The sequence below is a fragment of the Thermobia domestica genome, chromosome 1, assembly GCF_964235325.1.
Source record: "Thermobia domestica chromosome 1, izTheDome1.hap1.1, whole genome shotgun sequence".
Taxonomy (NCBI): domain Eukaryota; kingdom Metazoa; phylum Arthropoda; class Insecta; order Zygentoma; family Lepismatidae; genus Thermobia; species Thermobia domestica.
In genome coordinates this window covers 270,996,670-271,016,961 of record NC_137454.1, presented here as the reverse complement: position 1 = coordinate 271,016,961, position 20,292 = coordinate 270,996,670, and the positions used below count along the sequence as shown (strand labels likewise).

Below are 20,292 nucleotides of genomic sequence, written 5' to 3'. Positions count from 1 at the left end.
AATATTTTGTGTAATGCTGTGCGCAAGCTTATTCGACAATAATACTTGTAGTACTGTTCCCGACTTTATGTACACTTAAGACAGATCTCTCCTCGCGCCATATTACTTTATAGTGGATAAACGCCATGGAGGAGGCTTTTATAGAAAAGGAAAAGGAAGTGAGACAGGAGTCTAATCCCAAAAGGATCGTCCGCGAGATGGACGCTGTTTGATTTTCTTGTGCGTGGCGAAGCAAATATAGTAGGATATTAATATTATTGTTTGTAGAGGTGGCATCTTGTGCAATGAAGGTTAAAATGTCTTATTATTATTACTATTATTGTTATTATTATTAACATTATTATTATTATTATTATTATTATTATTATTATTATTATTATTATTATTATTATTATTATTATTATGAGCGTACTTTTGAATGTGCACTGGAAAATTGCTGCATAACTAGATACTATTTCTGAATTTTTTCCTGGATTTATGTTTTTTGGTTTATTGGTGGGCACTATCTTGTCTCCAGGTCATTGAATACGTGAATTTCGGCGTGTACTGTGGTGTAAATAGCATAACAGAAAGAAACTAGTTCGTTCCAAACATCACGGCTGATCTTAGTAATATTTGGCTTACATTTTGAGCTGCCGAGTTGCACTGTCTCTGCAGCGGTGTTTGCAGCGCGTTTTGCCTGTATTGACCTTGAGGGACCTATTAATGCCTTCCCGTGGAGTTGGAAATATCCTCACCTGAAAGACGTCATAATAGACTTGGCTTATGCACTTTTGACAAAATGTGAAATAGAATGCATGTCTGTTAAGGACTTTGGTACTATTTAAACATTCATCCCGCAGTTACACCACATATAATAGTCAAGCAACCCTCTCATAACTGGTCTCGTATCTGGTGTAATGCAGTTTTCTTCTTCTTCTTCTCTCCCCTTTCTTCTCTCTATCTCACTTCTGTATGTCTGTCTAGCAGGCATACATCGCTTTCAACTGTTCGTTCTGTGTATGTTTAAGTCTCTCCCTACATTATCTTATGAATCTTGTTTCGTCTCGGTTTGATTGTTTCATTTTGTGTATACTAATATATGTATATTTTGAAATAAGAATTGCATTCATCTTTTTTGCTGATTTTAGTATGGGAGAGAGGAAAGGAGGAGTGAGAGGGGATGTTTTTACCAGACATGATTATTGGATAAGAAGGTGTATATTGGTTGGCCTAGCTGCACGGCGTTACCTGTCGCATTTTTTTATGCGTAGTGTACCAGGGAACAAGGCACCTACAGTTCTCCTGAATTATGTACCAATTTTGCCTTCCTATCACTGAATTAAGTTTTCTATACTTCATTTTGGCAACATAAAATAATTGCATATAGAGAGAAACAAGTGAACTGGGAGGCAATATATGTTTTTCGCAGGGTGCGAAATCATTTGAAAATGTTGGGGGGAAAGAAGTCTAGTGGTCCATACTAATGCCTCACTGTGCTTCGCACATGAAGTGGGGGCTCCAAAAGTTGAAATATTCATGTATTATTAATAATAATAATAATAATAATAATAATAAATTTTCAAACTAGTCGTCGTTGTTATTTAAAATACTTTAATAATGGTATGTATTCATTTAACCTAAACTAGTTCACTTATCTACTGCATTTAATATACAAGTCGATTCGTCTGGTCCAGGGTTAGACTCCCGTGGGAGTACAGTCCATTTGTGTTTGCCATCATAAGGAGAACTACATTCACGAAAATAGTGGTGTGAGATCTAGAAATCAGAAATAATAGCGCGTGAGAATCAATGTGCTAACCAAGCATTAGACATACGAAGTTGAAGCGTTCCACCTGACCAGCCATAGAGTCCCATGAGCTGTAGAGTCAGAGTATACTTTTTATTATTATTTGTGAAATTCACGTTTCTTCACTGCATTTTGTGTTTCAGTTTGGTCGCTCAGATATCCGGCCACCTATATAAGTCAAAATAATACTATGTATCTATATCGTATTATTAGGAAGAATGTATTATTATAAATAACTTATACTGTATGATTTCAACACAAATACTTGAAGACACAACGAAAAGCCGCGTTATCTCAGTGGTAGGGCGTTCAATTCAGGTGTATGGGATCCTAACTCGCGGCAAATTCTGCTTCTGGTATATAAACACCGTGTATGGGGTTTTTCTAGGAATCCTACCGTTTCGTTCCACTTTCTTAATCCACCATTATCATCTATCTCATCATGACCGCCTTCCTTAGCCTTGGTGGTTATTCGTAGGACGCTAAACTTTTAAAACTGAAAGCACAAGCACAATAATACGATTGATTTGGTGATCTAAGTTTAGCATTCCTTTTCAGCAGCGAGGCTATGATATGTGGAATTACAGTTTAAGGTAGAGTCCGAACCACCGCAATCGTTAAAATTTTTGTGAGGCGCTCCCACCAGGAATCGAACCTGGGACCCTGTACACTAAAGATGGTACTCGCATGCTAGCCACTAGACCAGTGGGGAGAGCCACAATAATACGAGTATTTAATGATTTATAGACCTAATATACTTAGTTTGCAATAACGTATTAGCTTAGAGAAAAAATTTTAAGATTAGACTTCTCCTCTTCACTTTCTTTCCGTGTGTAACGAGAGTTGGACATGTGATGGTCAGACGAAATCCTCGTATCAGCAGCAGTAACAGCATCCCATAATTTTAAAAGAGGCCCATCCATGGGCGGATCCAGTGGGCGATCGCCTCCCGATAAGAGAGAACTTTCTTATTTTATATAGAAATAAAAACCCATCCCAGAATTTGGTGCTCTTAAAAATAGGTCTAAGTAGCAGCATTACAACCCCTTCCCCAGAAGTCCGTCCTGGATCTGCCCCTGGGTCCATTGAATTGAATTGTCAATAAAGATTGCAAGGTACTCAGCAACATACGATTTATTTCGGAACTCAATATTATGAGCAACACTGAATCCACGTTCACACGAGCAGTTGATAATGACACAGAGCTAACTTTCCTCGTTAAGGCTTTAAGAATTGGAAAATCATTTACGGACTTAGAGCTTGACTTGTACTCTCTCCATTCTGACACTGCAGTATCAGGATTCAATACCAATAATTGAACTGCATTATATAGACCCTACGTCTATGTTACCTAGTGGGTCCGGCCCCCTAAATTTTTACTGCTCTCCTAAAATTTTCACGATAGGTTTTCAAATGAGCTACAATATGGTGATGAACTATAATATTGTTGGATCGGCCCCCTTAAATTCTACCGTCCCCCCTACATTTTTGGGATGACTACCGGCCTGGGTTGATAGGAACTTTCAGGAAATCTGATATTGACACCCGAAGATTCCGCTGCAAATGTGCTTATTCTTTCGACAATGCACGTGAGGTGAAACCAGTTGATCGCAAAGCTGGAGATCCAATTTTCTCCTATTCTTTTTCTTCACTCTCGTCTTCCAGCAAGAACTTGCTTATAGCATGCGCGTTTACTGGTCTATTATGGGCCATTTTGAGAAAATGACACAATAAAGTCGTGAAAAACGGATACAATACTGTGTCAAATGTAGCTTGAAAAATGTATGATACAATAGAAAAAAACAAACGTGAGTACTAAGCATTCGTATTTTTTACGATTAAGAATTTACTATTAGTAATAAGCTTTCGTAAAAATTACACTACACTACAAAAATCCACTACACCCAGAACGAAATGAACTACAGAATGGCTAGCACGCGACTGGCTTACTGGTCCGGTGAGAGAAACTGGGAGGGGAAGGGATATAGGGGTAGGGTTTTCTTTCTATGTCAGTTTTACCAACTCCATTCGTAAAAATTACGAAGGCTTAGTATTGCCGGGTTAACAAACAAATTAGTTGGCTATAATCGATTATCATCAGATTTATGGTTCTCCGTAGATACAATAATTTAAGTGCCTTTGTACATGCCCCACCCCCCGTACCAAGAGATGATATGACATACTCGGTTAAAATTGCTCAGGCTCTTGTTATTGCTGCGATACCCATGTAACTTTTACAATATGAAGCTAAATTATCAGATGATTAGAAACATTTTTTTTAGCATAGCACAAATAGTGTACACTCTCTTTTCAAAAGTAAAATATAAATAGTGTTTTCGGGGTGCATAACTTTCGATACTTGGAAATTTTTTATCGTTTACTCGGGCGCAGATTGACGTCGTGTCTGCTTCTTGCAATATTGTACCCATTCAAACTGGTATCCGGTCAAAACAGCGCTGGACAAAAACAGCGCATAGACAAAAACCGCGCATGCAAATACCGCGTGAACAAAAACAGCGAAAGGACAAAACCGCGCCTGCAAGTACCGCGTGGACAAAAAACGCGCATGGACAAACACCGCGCAAGGACAAAAACAGCGCAAGCAAATACCGCGTCAACAAAAACCGCGCAAGAACAAAAACAGCGCAAGCTGTACGAGCCCAGTCAAGAGAGGTGAGCGCCAGCCGCATTGACCGCGAGCACGAGTGATTGTGAAAACAGTCGAGGAAAGTGGTCGGAAGCGCGAGCCCAATTGAAGTAAGTGATCTCGAGCCCAAGTGAACGCGAGCCCAGTTGAAAAAAGTGAGCTCGAGCTCGAGCGAGCCTAGTACAAAATGTACATCTGTGTTTTTTTCCATGGGCTGTTTTCGCTCACGCGGTATTAGTATGTGCTATTTTTGTCCTTGTGTAGTTTTCGTCCTTATACCGATTTAACTAGGAAGAGTGCCTGTCAATTATGCCACCTGAAACACAGTAAAGACATTTGGGTTTTCAAACTTACGGGACTTACGCTGTAATTGTTCCTGACTCCTCTTTCCTAAGGATGTCTATAAAAATTGTAAAGTCTGTGGCAGTGGTTCTCAACCTAATATCTATTTGACCCGATCGTGTGAATGCAAGCCCGAGTGAGCCCAGTTGAGAGAGGTGAGAGCGAGCTCAAGTGCCGCAAGCGCGAGTGATTGCGAGAACAGTCGAGGGAAATGGTCGGAAGCGTTAGCCCAATTGAAGTAAGTGATCGCAAGCCTGAGTGAGTGCGAGCTCAGTTAAAAGGAGTGAGCTCGAGTACGAACGAGGTTAGTGCAAAATGTTCATCCATGGTTTTTGTCCATGGCTGTTGTCTGTTTTCGCTCACGCGGTATTTGCATGCGTGGTTTTAGTGCTTGCGCTGCTTTTGTCCACGCGGTATTTGCATACGCTGTTTTTGTCCTTGCGCGGTTTTGTCTATGCGGTTTTGTCTTTCTGGAGGTTGTCATATTTCTCCTGAATTGTACTATTAATTTTCCCCATTTGGTCTAGTCCCTAAAAGCTGTGCCCTGTCCTTAACCCATACTATGGCCCTCTTTCTTAGTTTCTCAAGGTCAGATCTTCCTATCTTTTTCCAATCTAAGAGATTTTCTATGTAATTCATTTCTTGCTCCAATTGCCGCATTGTGTCGAATCCTGTATCTTCCAAGGTATTTTTCTTAGTTGATTGTTCGGATGTTATGGATTCTTCTCTCGCTATTTTTCTTTTGTTCTGTTTCTTCGGCCCTAGATTGACGTACTTTAGGATTTATTGGTGACTGGTCTCTAGCTGACGTCCCTGGAGGGGAACGATACATCGCCATTTTTTCCGTATTACGCGTTTATGTTTAAGTTTAAATCACTAAAATTATAAATCCTATTACACTTAGAGTTTATTCCAATAGGCAAAAGTTTTTAGTTTATGGGCCGATTTGCACAAAAATCCTGTAGGTACACTTTTGGACACCCTTCCCGATCGGTGGGATCCGAGAGGGGTAAGGTTCCTGCGGAGGGGGGGTCCCCGATATTCTTCCGAAAATGGGGTCAAAAGTCAAAGTGTGACAGATACTTAAACTGAGATGTAGAGCGACACAAATTTGAAATGTGCTGTTGTCTAAGAAAATTCCAATATTTTTTTGACGGTGTAGCCTGTAGCCACGCACAAGATTCTTTTCTTTGTAAGGTTTTAAAAGGGCAATATCAGATGTATTTTCAGGGACCAATTCTTTATCAATTATTGCTGTTAATATAATTTTATCTTAATTCGGTTGTAAGTGCATCACGTCGGGAGTCCCATTATTGTATATACCATTCCATATCTCCAATCCCTCCCTCAGATGATGAATTTCTACTTTGTCAACTGGAATGTGGTTCATTCGAAAACATGAGGCTTTTCTTACACTTAAACCTCCTCAGCGAATTGGTAAGCTTACTTGAGTCCGTTGATTTTCACTCAATAAATAATTGATGATTTACTGTAGTGCATATTGCAAGCAATTATCAAACTAAAGTACCTTGGAGGGCATGGACCGTGAAAGAGCAGTGCGTAAAAATAGATGAGTTTCTGTATTTCCCGGCATTTCGTAAGTTGCAAAAGGCTATATACGCTGGAAAAGTCTTCAGATGCTTAGTTATTTTTAATGTATTTAAATGGTCATCAAAATTTTTCTCATATCCACCGTCAAGGAAAGGTGATTCCAAGTTGGATAATTCACTTTTAAGTACCATGTGTATCCCAGGTAACAATTCTTGAAACTGGGATTCAACTTCTTTTCTTGGGCTTCCAGATGTAAGGAAAGTCCGCATTTAGACGGCTTAACTTCAAGACCAAGTTTTTGATTCTAATATTAGTTTTCATGTCTTGGTAAACTGACTGCGGAGAACCACCTAAACTACCATCATCTAAGTAGAAGATATTTAGTTCAGACATAAACTGCGAACTATTCGGTGGATGGCCAAACTAGAAAGCATTGGACCAGCTGGATCTCCTTGTTGACAGCCAACTCCTGATGGAATCGTTCGTTTACCAAAAATAAAATTGATGGCAGAGCATAACTTTGCCAAAAGGATGTTTATTTGCTGTAGCATAGCATCTCTTTACACAGAATTAAAGGGATTTTTGTAATCTATCTTGAGAATTGCGTTAGTAGAATTCTTATGTGCTTGTATGTAACAGCGAGTGGCATGTATAATAGCTTCGTTTCCTTTTTTCGTCGCAAATCCGACTTGGTGAAGTTGCAAATAGGAGGCGAATTTGACAGACACAGAGGGGACTGCTGCCTTAGGTGCTAAACGTCTAAATATACATCCAACAGCTATGGGTCTAAGTCCTCCATGTTTCTTTCGAAGTGCACATATATTTGCACCAAAAAATATTTATATTTCAAGATTGACATTTCCAACCAGTATGAGATTTATTAAATTCATGATTTGTTCCAACAGATATGATGCCGTATCACCTGTCATTTGGAAATAAGATCCTTTGAATGCTGAGGGGCCAAACCGTCAATCCCTAATGCAGAATTAGGAGAAGTATAAATAGCTTTTGACACCATTCCATTGTCAATTATGACTTTAGAGTCAAGGTCGTTTGGAGGATCGGGTAAATTAAGATCCCTGCAAGGAGCTGGGTGTTTGTTTTTGAGATTAAGAAATGTTTCCTCGTTTATTGGAGCTAAGATATCAGCGGAACTTAGAGTCTCTCTGCTATCAAAGTCAGCAATTTTGGCTTCTATTCTCTTCGCTAAGTTTGGAGTTCTTTTTTTCCCTAAGCGAGATGAGATAAATTTAAATACTGTTCCGTTTAAATTGCATTTAATAATCTGTGTAATGGATTTCGTGCTGTGGTCCTTATCAATTTTTAGATGAACAAATGAAAAGATTAACAATTTTTTCCACGAGGCGAAATCATGCCTGTATTACAGATGCTCGTCTCTTTGCGACTGCATTGCGAACACCTCTCGGAATTATCTTTGTTAGTCATATGGTTGACTTTAATTTTGCAAGTTCCTTAGCAAAATCTTGTGTGGTAATTTGAAATTCTGATATTATTACATGTTTTCTCGCCTTATGCATATTCAACCCTTCCTGGTTGGAAACCTTTCTAAACACTGGAGATAAGAAATTTCATCATTTTCCATTGAAATGGAGTTATTTATTAATGAATTAAAATGACTAATGTCGTTTTCCATTTATAAGAATTTGTGAAATATTTCCGTTGCACTAGATTTCATTCTTAGAAGATTTCGGAATTATAAGGTTCAATAGGCCTATTTCATTCATTTCTTTATTATAAGATAACCACAAAACCAATTATAAAACGGATTTCACCGCTTTCACCTGGAAGATATGGACCCCTACATACAACTCAAACTCGTCAATCAATGTTATTTCGTCACTTTCAGACAAAATACACACAGATAATATTTTTGGATCGTACACTGATCTCAAGAATAAACAACGATCTGTATAATATAACGAATACAGATTAATTTAAAAGTTACAAGGTCACATCAAGACAAAGGGTCTACCGATTTTATCTATCAATACCTATCTATCTATATCGACACTATATACAATGCCTGTAAATAGGTTTTCTGCGTATTAATTCACATATTTTTCTGTCATTTAACTTGATCATTTATAAGCAACTGGGAATTTAGTTACGAATAATAAGGAAATTCTTCGTAACTAACTTAAAAAGGAATAACTATAATATCTCAGTACAAATATGTACTATGTAGTCAATTGATACTAAGAAACTATTTTACAAACCTGTTGGCTATTGTAGACAAAAACGTCATGCATAATTTTAATATAGCTGCTTCCTTCACACAATGGAGTAAAATGTTAGCCATGTTTATGCAAAAATGTGTATTGCTAATTATAAATTTCCTATAACAGTAAGACAGTTAAATTTACGTCCTTCTTGCGAATTATTGGGGTGAAAAGATGACACAAATAATGTCAATTTTTTAAGGGAAGAGATAGAAGAAGGAAGAAAAGGAAAAGGACTACCTTTTTCTGAAGCTAAATATAACGTGGCAGTTTCGTGGAAATCGTGATTATACTTAAGGCATCACCCATAAAGATAAAAATTTATGGGTTGTTAACGAGGAGGAAATAGATCATATTCTTATAATATAGTTGTTGATAAATTACAAATCTTAGAAATGTTCCGGTACACCATAACGTTCTGAACTGTGAAAAATCTATCTGTATATTGGATTTGATTTACTTACTCTACTGGTTGGCTTACTCTAATAATTTACTTCAAATGTTAACAATTTTTGTTAGTTTGAAAATAATGCACGTCAGGTGGGAACGAGCGCTGTTTGTTCCTTCCTTCTTTATCCGTGACCCTATACCTGCTCCTCTTATTTCAAGAATATCACTCACAGAGAATATTTGTCTGTTTTTCAAGGTGTCCCTGTCTGACCGTACTGTGCACACCATGACTGCTGGCTAGTTCTGGGTCCGGCCATGGATGCGCTATCAACACAGGCTCTCGTTCCCATCCGACACTTTCCAGCAAGCATCGACTGAAGAGATGAATGGAAGATAATTATCGATCACTATCGAAGGGAGTTTTGATGGATTCTTCAAGCAACATGCAAGAGGCATATCAGTTTTGCTGTTGGTGAATGTATTGCAGTATTTATGCAGATATATATTCAGTGTTCTCTTCAGTGTATGCCAAGCATTATTAAGTTATTTCATAAATTATGTTTTACGAAATTGGTATTTGAGTAAAGATTGCATTACTGCTTAATGTATCATTAGTTACATATTTTATTTATTGCGTAGTTTATGTTATATGCTACAAAAATTATAAAGTTTTATTTTATAGAGTTGTGTGTAATTGTATAGACAATGTATATACTATAATGAATACTTTACAATATATATCTGTGATGTTAAAAAGATAAGCTTTTAGATTGTTACAAATTCATCTGTGAAACTGAAAACTGTGATCTGAAATTAGTTAAAATTGTTGAGCTCTTCTACGCAAATATAAATCACGATATCAGCCTCAGAAGTAGTCTCACGTTGCTTTGGTTGTTGGCAGTCTGTAATTGACTCAGTCGCAATGACCTCTATACCAATTCTCAACATGGAGTTCGGAGAGCTCAAAGACCTTATTTGGACAAAGGTTCAAGAGCCAAAAACTCAAAGAAAGTTAGTGTTAGTTATAGTATCTATAGCTTTATTGTTGGATAATATGTTGTATATGGTTATTGTTCCAATTATTCCTGATTACTTGCGTTATATTGGAGCCTGGGGTATAGAAGAAGTACCAATTCCTGTGAATGGCTCAAATGTATCTACTACTCCACGTCCGCACCCTCTTCATCATAAAGGTCAAGATTCTGCAACGGGTGTTCTCTTTGCTTCGAAAGCTATTATTCAGTTAATGGTAAACCCATTTTCTGGGGCTCTAATTGATAGAATAGGCTATGATATTCCTATGATGATTGGTCTTACTGTAATGTTTCTGTCAACAGCCGTATTTGCGTGTGGAAGAAGTTATGGCCTTCTTTTCTTTGCCAGAAGCCTCCAAGGAGTTGGTTCCGCTTTTGCTGACACTTCTGGACTAGCTATGATTGCAGATCGATTTACAGAAGAAGCTGAAAGAACCAAAGCTCTTGGTATCGCTTTAGCGTTTATTTCTTTCGGCTGTTTAGTTGCTCCTCCCTTTGGAGGCGCATTGTATCAGTTTGCTGGTAAAGAGGTTCCCTTCTTGATATTGGCTTTCGTGTCTCTGTTAGATGGTTTTATGTTGCTTCTTGTTATGAAACCATTAAAAGAAGCCTTAAAAGATCAGCGAGGAGATAAACCACCAGGAACACCTATCTGGCGTTTATTTATTGACCCTTACATTGCAGTTTGTTCTGGAGCTTTAATGATGTCAAATGTTGCTTTGGCATTTCTTGAACCAACAATTTCACTCTGGATGGAAGAAAATATTACACAAGAAAACTGGCAAATTGGGATGATCTGGCTGCCAGCGTTCTTCCCTCACGTTTTTGGTGTTGTCTTAACAGTGAAAATGGCAAAACGATATCCGCAATACCAATGGTTGATGGCAGCAGGGGGTCTATCCTTAGAGGGATTATGTTGTTTTATTATCCCATTTTCGACTTCATATAAAGTTCTAATGATACCAATATGTGGCATATGCTTTGGTATTGCTCTCATAGACACTGCCTTACTTCCTACTCTAGGATATCTAGTTGATGTCAGATATACGTCAGTGTATGGAAGTATTTATGCTATTGCCGATATATCCTATTCATTAGCGTATGCTGTAGGTCCTATAATTGCTGGTGGTGTAGTGGAAGCAATTGGGTTTACTGCACTCAATATAGGAATTGCATTCTCAAATCTGTTATACGCGCCAGTTCTGATTATGTTGCGCCATATATATGATTTTAAACCTCTGGAGAATGAGGCTAATATTTTGATGTCAGATCCTCCAAATAAAGAATATCAAACTTATACAATGCACGATAGTACATCAGGTAGTCAAAAGCCTATTTTGAGTGAATTCAAGAACCACTTGGAGTATTCCCGTTTACAAGAATCACATTATCCTGATGGACAACCAACTCAAATGCAAGAAACAAATATTGATAAATCGCTGATAGGTCCAAATGGATATACAGGTGGACAATATTTCAATCAACCACTAGAACAACGGTATCAAGAACAACGTTCGCTAAACCAAGAAAGTAATGTTTCAAGTAATGGTCACCAGCATCAGATATATCAACAACCAACACAACAAGCTCCTAATCCCCATCAGCAACTAAGCCATCCTACATATCAAGAACAGCAATACAATAGATCAGCAAATTCACAGCCAGGATATCAGCAAGTACAACAGCGAAGGCCAACTCAGCAAATGTATCAACAAAATACCGTTGATAGCGGAAGACAGGAACCTAGACGTGATACTAATCCTTTTAGACAAGCTGAGGCTATCAGTTCAGAACCAACTGGTGAGGATAAGAATCCTTTTCGCCAAGGCTCCGGCCTGCAGTAATGTTCTCAAACTCTATAGTAGCTCTCTAAAGTATATAGATTATCAAATATACCTATATAAAACAAATAAAGTATTTAATTTAGACATTGCAGGTTACACATCAATTATAGTTAGAAGTAATTGAATATTATTATATTGTGCAATATACTGTTAAAGAATGAAGCGGCAGGGAGATGGTACTTAGTAGACACTAGTCAATGTTAACTACTTCCGAATTTTGAGTTTATCCAATCAGAATATATGTGAGTCAAATCCTGCAAATTAAATGTTCAAATAGTTATCTAAATTTAATCGTCGTGGAACAAATTATTTAGAATACTTTTACATATACCATTTTCACACATATAATAAATTTTTAAAAGTGTTGTTTAATCCGTGTTTTATTTAATTGGACATCCATATGTTGAATGTTGAACAAATTGCTTCCACTGTCAGCATGTTAAAACTAAAGTTTTTGAGTTTACAATTAGTGACTGCAACAAAATTGCTTCAGTCAACAGATCTAAAAACTACATTAGGATTAATTCATTCACATGTTGTACCCTAAATGTGCTTTAACTTGACTACTGACGTTACTTTTGTCAACAAGTGTATACTTTAAATATTTTAATTATTTTTAACACTTTCGTTAGTGAAAAGGATTTTAGATTTTCGAAAAGTATAATTTTTTATACAGAATCAAAAATCATAAAACATTGACAAGACTAGGAGATATATAAAATGTTCAAGTTGTGCCACAATTTGATTTTTTTCCTGTAATATTACTTATTACTCCATATAATGTGGTCGATAATAATAGGTGTTATAAAAGTTACTACATTCTTTCATTTGATACTGAAACACTTTAACCATACGTTTGTTATATTTTCTTTTATTCTGCAATTGTTATTTAAAGAGTAAAATTTGATTGATAAAAATTTACCTTTTAAGATTTTTTTTAAAAAAAAAAATTAAAACAGCATTGTATAGTTGTAAAGTGTATTTAATTAAACTAACGACAACCAAGGTACGAGACATATCATAATAAACATAATAATATTTATGTAGCGTTAATATAAAAGGTTAGAGCTACTTGGTTCGTAGCTCTCCTTTATCTATCTGTCCCTACGAAAGTAATAATACGTTTTGTAAAAACTATGTGTATGTATGTTATGATGTAGTAGTTGTTATTTTGTTGGTTGTTATGTCAGAGAATAAACGAGTATTGAATAAACGGCTATAGAATGACAGAACACATGTATATATGATTGTAGATTACTATTAAATGTGTTGTTGAAGAGCAAATAGTTTATATGCAGACAGTAATCATTGTTATATGCTTCAAGCACATGAAGTATTTGTATTGTGTTTCAATAATCATTTAGATAATATATAAATTTACTTATGGTCTATTATTAGGTTGATTTTGGTATGTAGTTTTGTAGTAATATATATTTTTGTCACATTAAAATATACCTTGCACTAAGTGAAAGAACACGTTTCTGTAGCCTAAAAATGAAATCATCATACTGTTTTTCAAAATTGAAAAACACAACCTGTTTTTAGTTCGATCATACTGAAAAAAGCAATAAAATGCATATTTATAATGAAATTTGGAAGAAAATACACCGTTCAGTAAGAAGATGCAAGTAGGACATTGCTTTAGGAAAGCGTCTCTCTCCTTGAGAGTAAAGTTATATTTCTTGAATAATAAACTCCTTATCTTCTTTGCAAGGAAATTAGTTCGCATTCCTATGCTATTTACCATATTCCCGCCGGAAAGTGTTATATATATACAGCTGAAATCCTCACACCTAAACAACTAAGAATGTCCATATGATGCCCACGTTATCTAAATACCCATGTTTCAGAGTTGGGTTGTACAGGCGCACGTGAATTAGAGAGAGAGGTGGAAGAGCGGAATCTATACCGAAGCTCCCTCTATAAAAATCGTTGCGCCGATATGTTCCAACTCCGATAATTGGTTATTTAGATAGACAGTGTACTAGTTCCTCTAATATATTTTTAAAATTCTCTTTCATATGTCTCACAGTTTTCGAGCTAGGCAGCCTCAAAGTTACAATTTTCTTGATTTCGGCACCTCGTAACTTAGAAACAAAGCGCTTTTCGTCTTATGTTCATATAGACTTTTTAATTGTTTAGGTGTGAAGATTTCACCAGTAGATATTCGCTACATGACAAATGAACACCCTGTATCTATATGTAGCGTAGGGATACTGTCATAATTGGCAGATCCCACTTGCTGCAACTGAGAAGTTTTAATGGTTCACGGTCTTTAACTAACCACTTCGTCTTCACGTATGACTTTTTGTTTCAATACCGTCCAGCCTCCTTCACCCAATCCTTCTCTTTCCTGCTACCATACCTTCTAGTGTGTTCCTCCTGATGCAGTTCCATATCAGCCAATTTTCCAATCAGTTCGTCTTTCTCTTTTCAATTACACCTAAAAATGTTCCCTACCACCATTTGTAACACCCTCCTATTCTTTCTCTTCTCGATCTAGCTAATTTTCTCCGTTCTCCACACCTACATTTCCACAATTTCGAATGTGTTAATCACTTTTGCATTGTGTTCATATTTCTGCCTGAACAGTACAATACTTCTCACGAAGTATTTTATGAGTCTCTTTCTCAACATTTTATTCAAGGATCCAAGGACTTTTTTTCTTCCTCCTAAATCCTTCCTTCACCACTCATATTCTTGCTTTTTTATTTCCCGTTCACACTTCATGTCATTACTAATAATAGTACCCAGATATCTAAACTTCGTCACTTGTTCTATTTTCTCCTTTCCTACTTTTATATTTGACACCGACCGCTTCGTTCCAATCCGTATTGCTTTTGTCTTTCTCACATTTACTTTCATCACATACGAGTATTCTTCGTAGCTCTTCCTAAAGTTTTCTAACATCTTGTTAATTCTCTCTTCAGATTCAGCAACAAGTGCCATATCATTTGCAAACAGTATATACCTAATCATCCTATCTCCTACCGAAATACAATCTTTCTTATGTAGGCTTATTTTCACATTGTCTTCTAGATAGTTCTTAAATAATGTGTGCTAAAGACAACAGCCCTGTCGAACTCCCGTTTCAATTGCACTGTTCTCTGTCATTTCTTCCTTTATTTCAAAACGTTCTTGTTGGTTCATATAAGTTCTATATGAGTCTTCGATCTTCCCATTCCAACCAACCCTTCTTTAGAATTCCCATCAGCAAGTCCCAAATTAGACATAAAGGTAGTTTAACATCAATAAATACGACATACGCTTCTTTCCCTTCTTCTATAGATCTTCCACTGATTATTCATAATAAGCCAATTTCATGTCTTGTGCCCTTACGCCTCCTTTAATTTTTTTCTTTATGTTTTTGTTCTCCTTTGCCCTTGTTTGTTCTTCAATACAACTTTCTATTCAACTTTCAAAGTACAATTTTCCTGCCTGCAATATGAGACTAATAGTTCTATAGTTCTCACATCTCTTTGGCTCCATTTGTTAGCAAAGTTTTTACATGAAGCAAATTAAGTTCTTTATACGCTTAAACGAAAGCTTTAGGTCACTAAAAGTTTTCACATATATAATATTACATGTTGTTTTCCGTGATTTTTATGCAACTATGTTAATTATTTACTTATATATCATTACAGTAACTGCTTGACAATACGTCTAAGACTACAATAATACGATTACAAAGAAATTGAATCCCACCGGAGTACATTAAAAAGTTCATAACCTGAATTTGAATTAAATTTCGTTAAAGATGCCTCAAAAGGATTCCTTAAAACCATTTTGTAAACAAAAAAAAAAAAAAGAAAAGAAATGAAAATTTTCAGTTTAACATATTATTATCCCCTTTAGGCAAAGGGAGACGAATGCTTAAGGCAAATGGATGATGAGTGAATTGGTAGAATGAGAACGTGGGAGGAAATAGGAGTACCCGAGAAAGCCAACGGACATGATGTTGTCCATCACAAACTTACTTGGTCGAGAATTCCACATACCAGAGGTAAGTACTCTACCACTTAGCCACCTTGTCCCCTTATTTTTATCACAATGAAGTTTTCGTTTCTTTTAGTTCGTGTGTTTTAATTGACACGAAAGGACAATTTGAAGTTAAACTTTCTTTACCAACACTAATGTCAAAGGACTTGATTTGAACTTGACATTTTGTGTTATACCCTTTGGAATTGAGGTTGGGACTCATCAAAGTCCTTGCAAGGAAAGAACTCAGCAACTCCTTAAAATTTTATAAAGGAATAAAAAAGAAAGTTAAGGTACAAACTGTTCTCATTTTATATTCATTGTTATGGATATAATGCAGTACGTTTGAGTGTAAGAAAAATTAAATAGGGTTCAAGTTAGTTTCCCTGATGTTTTAAAGAGATTACCTTTGAACACAAGTGTGGAAGTTACATAAAATACGGCTACTTGTTTACCTATACAGAGCAACAAATTATGAGTATGTTGCAACTTATTAATATTTTCTTTAACCACGCTTTTAACCAGTTGTAGAAATAACTGAAAGAGTCACCCACTGTTATCGAATACTCTTTCTTGTACCTTCAATAAGATAACCATACCACGCCACTTCTACTAGGGAGAAAAGGAAAAGAAGTAGAAAATTTTATCCTAATTCTTCGTTTCTTGAATTAAAGGTAAAGGTGAATTCAGTTTCGAAGAAACATATTACAAATAGAGAACTTGAGAAATCATGTGGAGCAAAAAAATAAATTTATCAAATTTCTTTCCATTAGATGAACAGAAATCCAATTTCTAAGTTCGTAGTATACTTTAAAAAGTTAGACGTCAAAGGAAGCTTTCGGCACATATTGAAAAAACAGAGAATCTATAGCGTTCGCAAATGAAATTAAACGAAATCATTCAGCTTTATGTCCCGCGATTATGACCTTTGGGCAAAAGGAAACGGACGACTAGGCAAATGAAGATAATGGAAGAACTAGTAGAATGAGAATGTGGAAGGAAACGTTACTACCTGAGAAAACTCACGGACATGTTGTCCATCACACACTTACTTGGTGTCGAGAATGGAAGCAGAGACCCCACGCACCAGAGATTAGCTAGCTACCGCTGAGCCATCGTTCCCCTACAATGTTAGAAATGCATACATAAGTATGAAAATCCGGGGCGTCATTTCAGACTTCGCTTGGGGGGGGGCAAGAGTACCACTGACATAAGACTTTCATGTTTTGTATTAGTATATTAGTAGACAATCGATTAAAGTATATGTGTTCCTCAAACTCTTGGGGGGGCAATTGCCCCCTCCTGCCCTCCCTAAATGACGTCCCTGATGGAAATAAGAACGTACATATTTTAAAAGAAACACAAATGCTGGATGAGAAAGAAATTTGACAAATTCGTTCCTATACGTTGTTTTAATTCAATTACCATATTTAAAGAAGAGAATATCCTCTTTTCAAATGGTCTTCATTTAAATTCTTCTTTGAATTTTATACTATTGACCTTCCAATATATAACGATTTAGAAATAAAAATCTTTCAGTTTGACACCCAAGGATTATGTCCTTTAAAATAAGGAAGGTGGATGATTAGGTCAAGTGAATGATGATAGAAGGATTGATGGAATGAAAATGTGGGAGGAAACGGGAGTACCGCGAGAAAACCCAGGGACACGGGAACCGAACGAGGTAACCCATGCACCAGAAGTAAACGCTCTAGTACTGAGTCACTGTGACCCCTGATTATCGATTTAGAAAATTATCCTCAAAAAGAACGTAAGAATGAACATGAATAAAATATTAGATTATCGAATTTCTTTCAATTTAACTATATTTATATTCATTTTAATTAGTAAGATAATAAAGAACCTTTACTATTAAAAGCGAATAATTATTCAATACAATATTATTCATTTTCGTAGCAGGTAACGAAACACACAAGCTTCAAACAAAACATGTCAGATATGATAGCATTTCCATAAGGAAGTTACGGAAGTTATATATGAAAGCTGATACTATTTATATGTTATTTTTAATATGGATTATCAAGTCTTGTTACAAAATATGGATTATCAGTCTTGACTTCCGCTACTTTCATTAAGGCTTTTTGGTCTATATTTTTAAGCACAATGAGTTTGATAATAAATTGATTAATCTGTCATTTTAGTGTATCAAAGCTAATATATTTTTATTGTGTATTTATATTATTGGCATACATTATATGCTACTTGGAAATTGTACATGAGTTACCAGTGAAACAAATCACTAACTTTTGTCATATTAGTGTTAACAATTCGAAAATTATTTACATTTTAGTGCTTCAGTTGAAGTAAGTGCTACAGTTTTAGTCACATTCGTTGATTAATTTGTTGACTAATAACTAAATAAAATTACAATAATTACTCCAGCTAAAGTCTGTATCGTTTAATATAAATATACACACAAAATAGTGCAAAATAATAGTGTCTGAAGGGTACACGAAAGATACAACAAAAGACACTTTATGATCTACACAAACGATACATGTATGCTGAACATACAACATATACGTTTGCCTAGTTGGCGAACCTTCTTTCTGAAATCTCCGATGAGGGACCGGACGACGGCACAGTAAAGGTCCTGCGAACTCTGTTCCAGTCGGAACGAAACTGCAAATCTGAAGTAGCAGGACGAACACTTTCATTGAAGCCCAGAGTGTTCTATGGGACGCAGCTCTGGGCAATTTGGTGAATTCATCTCTCTGTCCACAACATTGACGTGCTTCCGATAACATTGCATTCCTAATGTTCCATAATGACATGTCGCAAAGTCAGGCCAAAATAATGTTTCACCACAGTGTTATCGTAGCATTCCTAGAATTCGCTTATTTACGCACTCATTGACATACCTGTCATCATTGAACGGTTTGAAAAAATGCACGTGATTTAATTTCACATTTGCATATTACTTGCCAGACCAGAATCTTTTTGGCAAATTTTGTAGTCGTAATTGATTTTTCAACTTTGTTGACAACCGAGACTTTGCGAACAGTGTAATATTGAGGACCAGGTAATGATTTATAGTCGAATTTGACGTACGTTTCGTAGTCCATAATCACACACACACACACACACACACACACACATTTGTTTTGGACGGAATAGAGTCGTACGAGTTTCTTATGGTTGTTTTTACGGCTCCTTCCTGTCCTGCACGGCGTTTAGGTGTATTGTGCTTTTTGTAAGTTTTTAGGTTATATCTCCGTTTGACACGCTGCACCATTCCAATAGGTGTTGCAAATTTTCGGGCAATATCTCGTACAGAGCTTCTTTTTTTTAAGGTAAATACCTTCAGCATCTTTTTTTTTTCAATTCCGGGTTCGCTGGGCCTGGTTTTCGTCCAGGTCGAGATCTGTCGTTGAACGTTACTCCTCACCATACTTTCTAATTGCAGTTTACACTGCCCCTTTCAGTTTTGCCAGTTGTCTGTAGGTTAGTCCTATAGTGGTACACCATCTGTCTACGATGGATTTTCTCTTCTCTGCGGAACACCCCGCACTTTTTCCTATTTAAACTTTCAACACACAAACTGCACCTACTGCTTTACCAACTTTACATAACTCAATACTATGTTGTGGCTGCTATATGCACAATCCTGCCATCTATTCTGAGAAGAGGAAGTTGTGTTTATATTAAACGACACAGTCTTTAACAAAGTTATCATACCTTTACTCTTTACCCTTATTGTAGTTTAACTTATGAAAACTCACTTTTTCAGGAAAATATTTATTTCTTAGTTGAAATGTAATTTTACTCTTAATATCTGTAATCCGTAATTTGAGTTCATATATGTAATGCTATATTTCATTAAGGCAAACAGAGACATTTTGTATTTATTTACCTATCTATAGTTTGTTTCTGGAAAACATTAACGGATATTATATGTATAGTATATACAATTTTATATTGATTTTAGTGATACGATATATAAAGACATCCAAGTTGAGAAAAGGATCCGAAGGAAGAGATCTTTAAGCAATTGGCATAAAATTAAGACCAATCTTCAAAATATTTTGTTTTATAATTTTCAACAGACCCTCCCAATGAGAAGCTGATGCACACCAACATCAAACATGAAACGAGTACCCCAAACCGAATGTCTAATATGCAATACCTAGGAATGGGGGTTTCTGTTTGGTAGTTAGTACTGTATTACTCAAAAAGGCAAGAACTGAATGATTTCTACTTCATGTCGTTGATTATTGCTGACATATTTTCCTTTCTATGAAGAAAAGCAAGTGAAAAAATCATGTGCATCCCTATATATTCCTTTGCTAATAATTCCTTCTTGCTTTATCTTCCTTGGTCGTCCGCAAGGTTAACCTATTGCTTGCATTATTATGTATTTTAAGAATCATACTAGCACGTGAAATGAGTATTAATCAATGTTAGTTTACAGTATAATACGAACATTTATAATTTATGCAGTTGATACATAAAACCC

The 20,292-nt window shown here is 36.1% G+C and overlaps 1 protein-coding gene across 2 annotated transcripts in view; it reads left to right on the top strand.

Annotated features, from left to right (window-relative positions):
• LOC145661049 (vesicular acetylcholine transporter-like) overlaps positions 1 to 20,292 on the top strand; it is a 2,637,391-nt gene that overhangs the window by 145,704 nt on the left and 2,471,395 nt on the right. Inside the window, exon 2 of one of the 2 annotated variants that reach the window (XM_081726487.1) lies at positions 9,216 to 15,654. The exons of the other annotated variant lie outside the window; for it this stretch is intronic. Within the exon in view, the coding sequence (XP_081582613.1) occupies positions 9,882 to 11,837 (1,956 nt within the window). The 5' untranslated portion in view covers positions 9,216 to 9,881 and the 3' untranslated portion in view covers positions 11,838 to 15,654. Of the gene's footprint in view, positions 1 to 9,215; positions 15,655 to 20,292 lie in introns of those variants that run through there. 2 annotated transcript variants of the gene reach the window in all.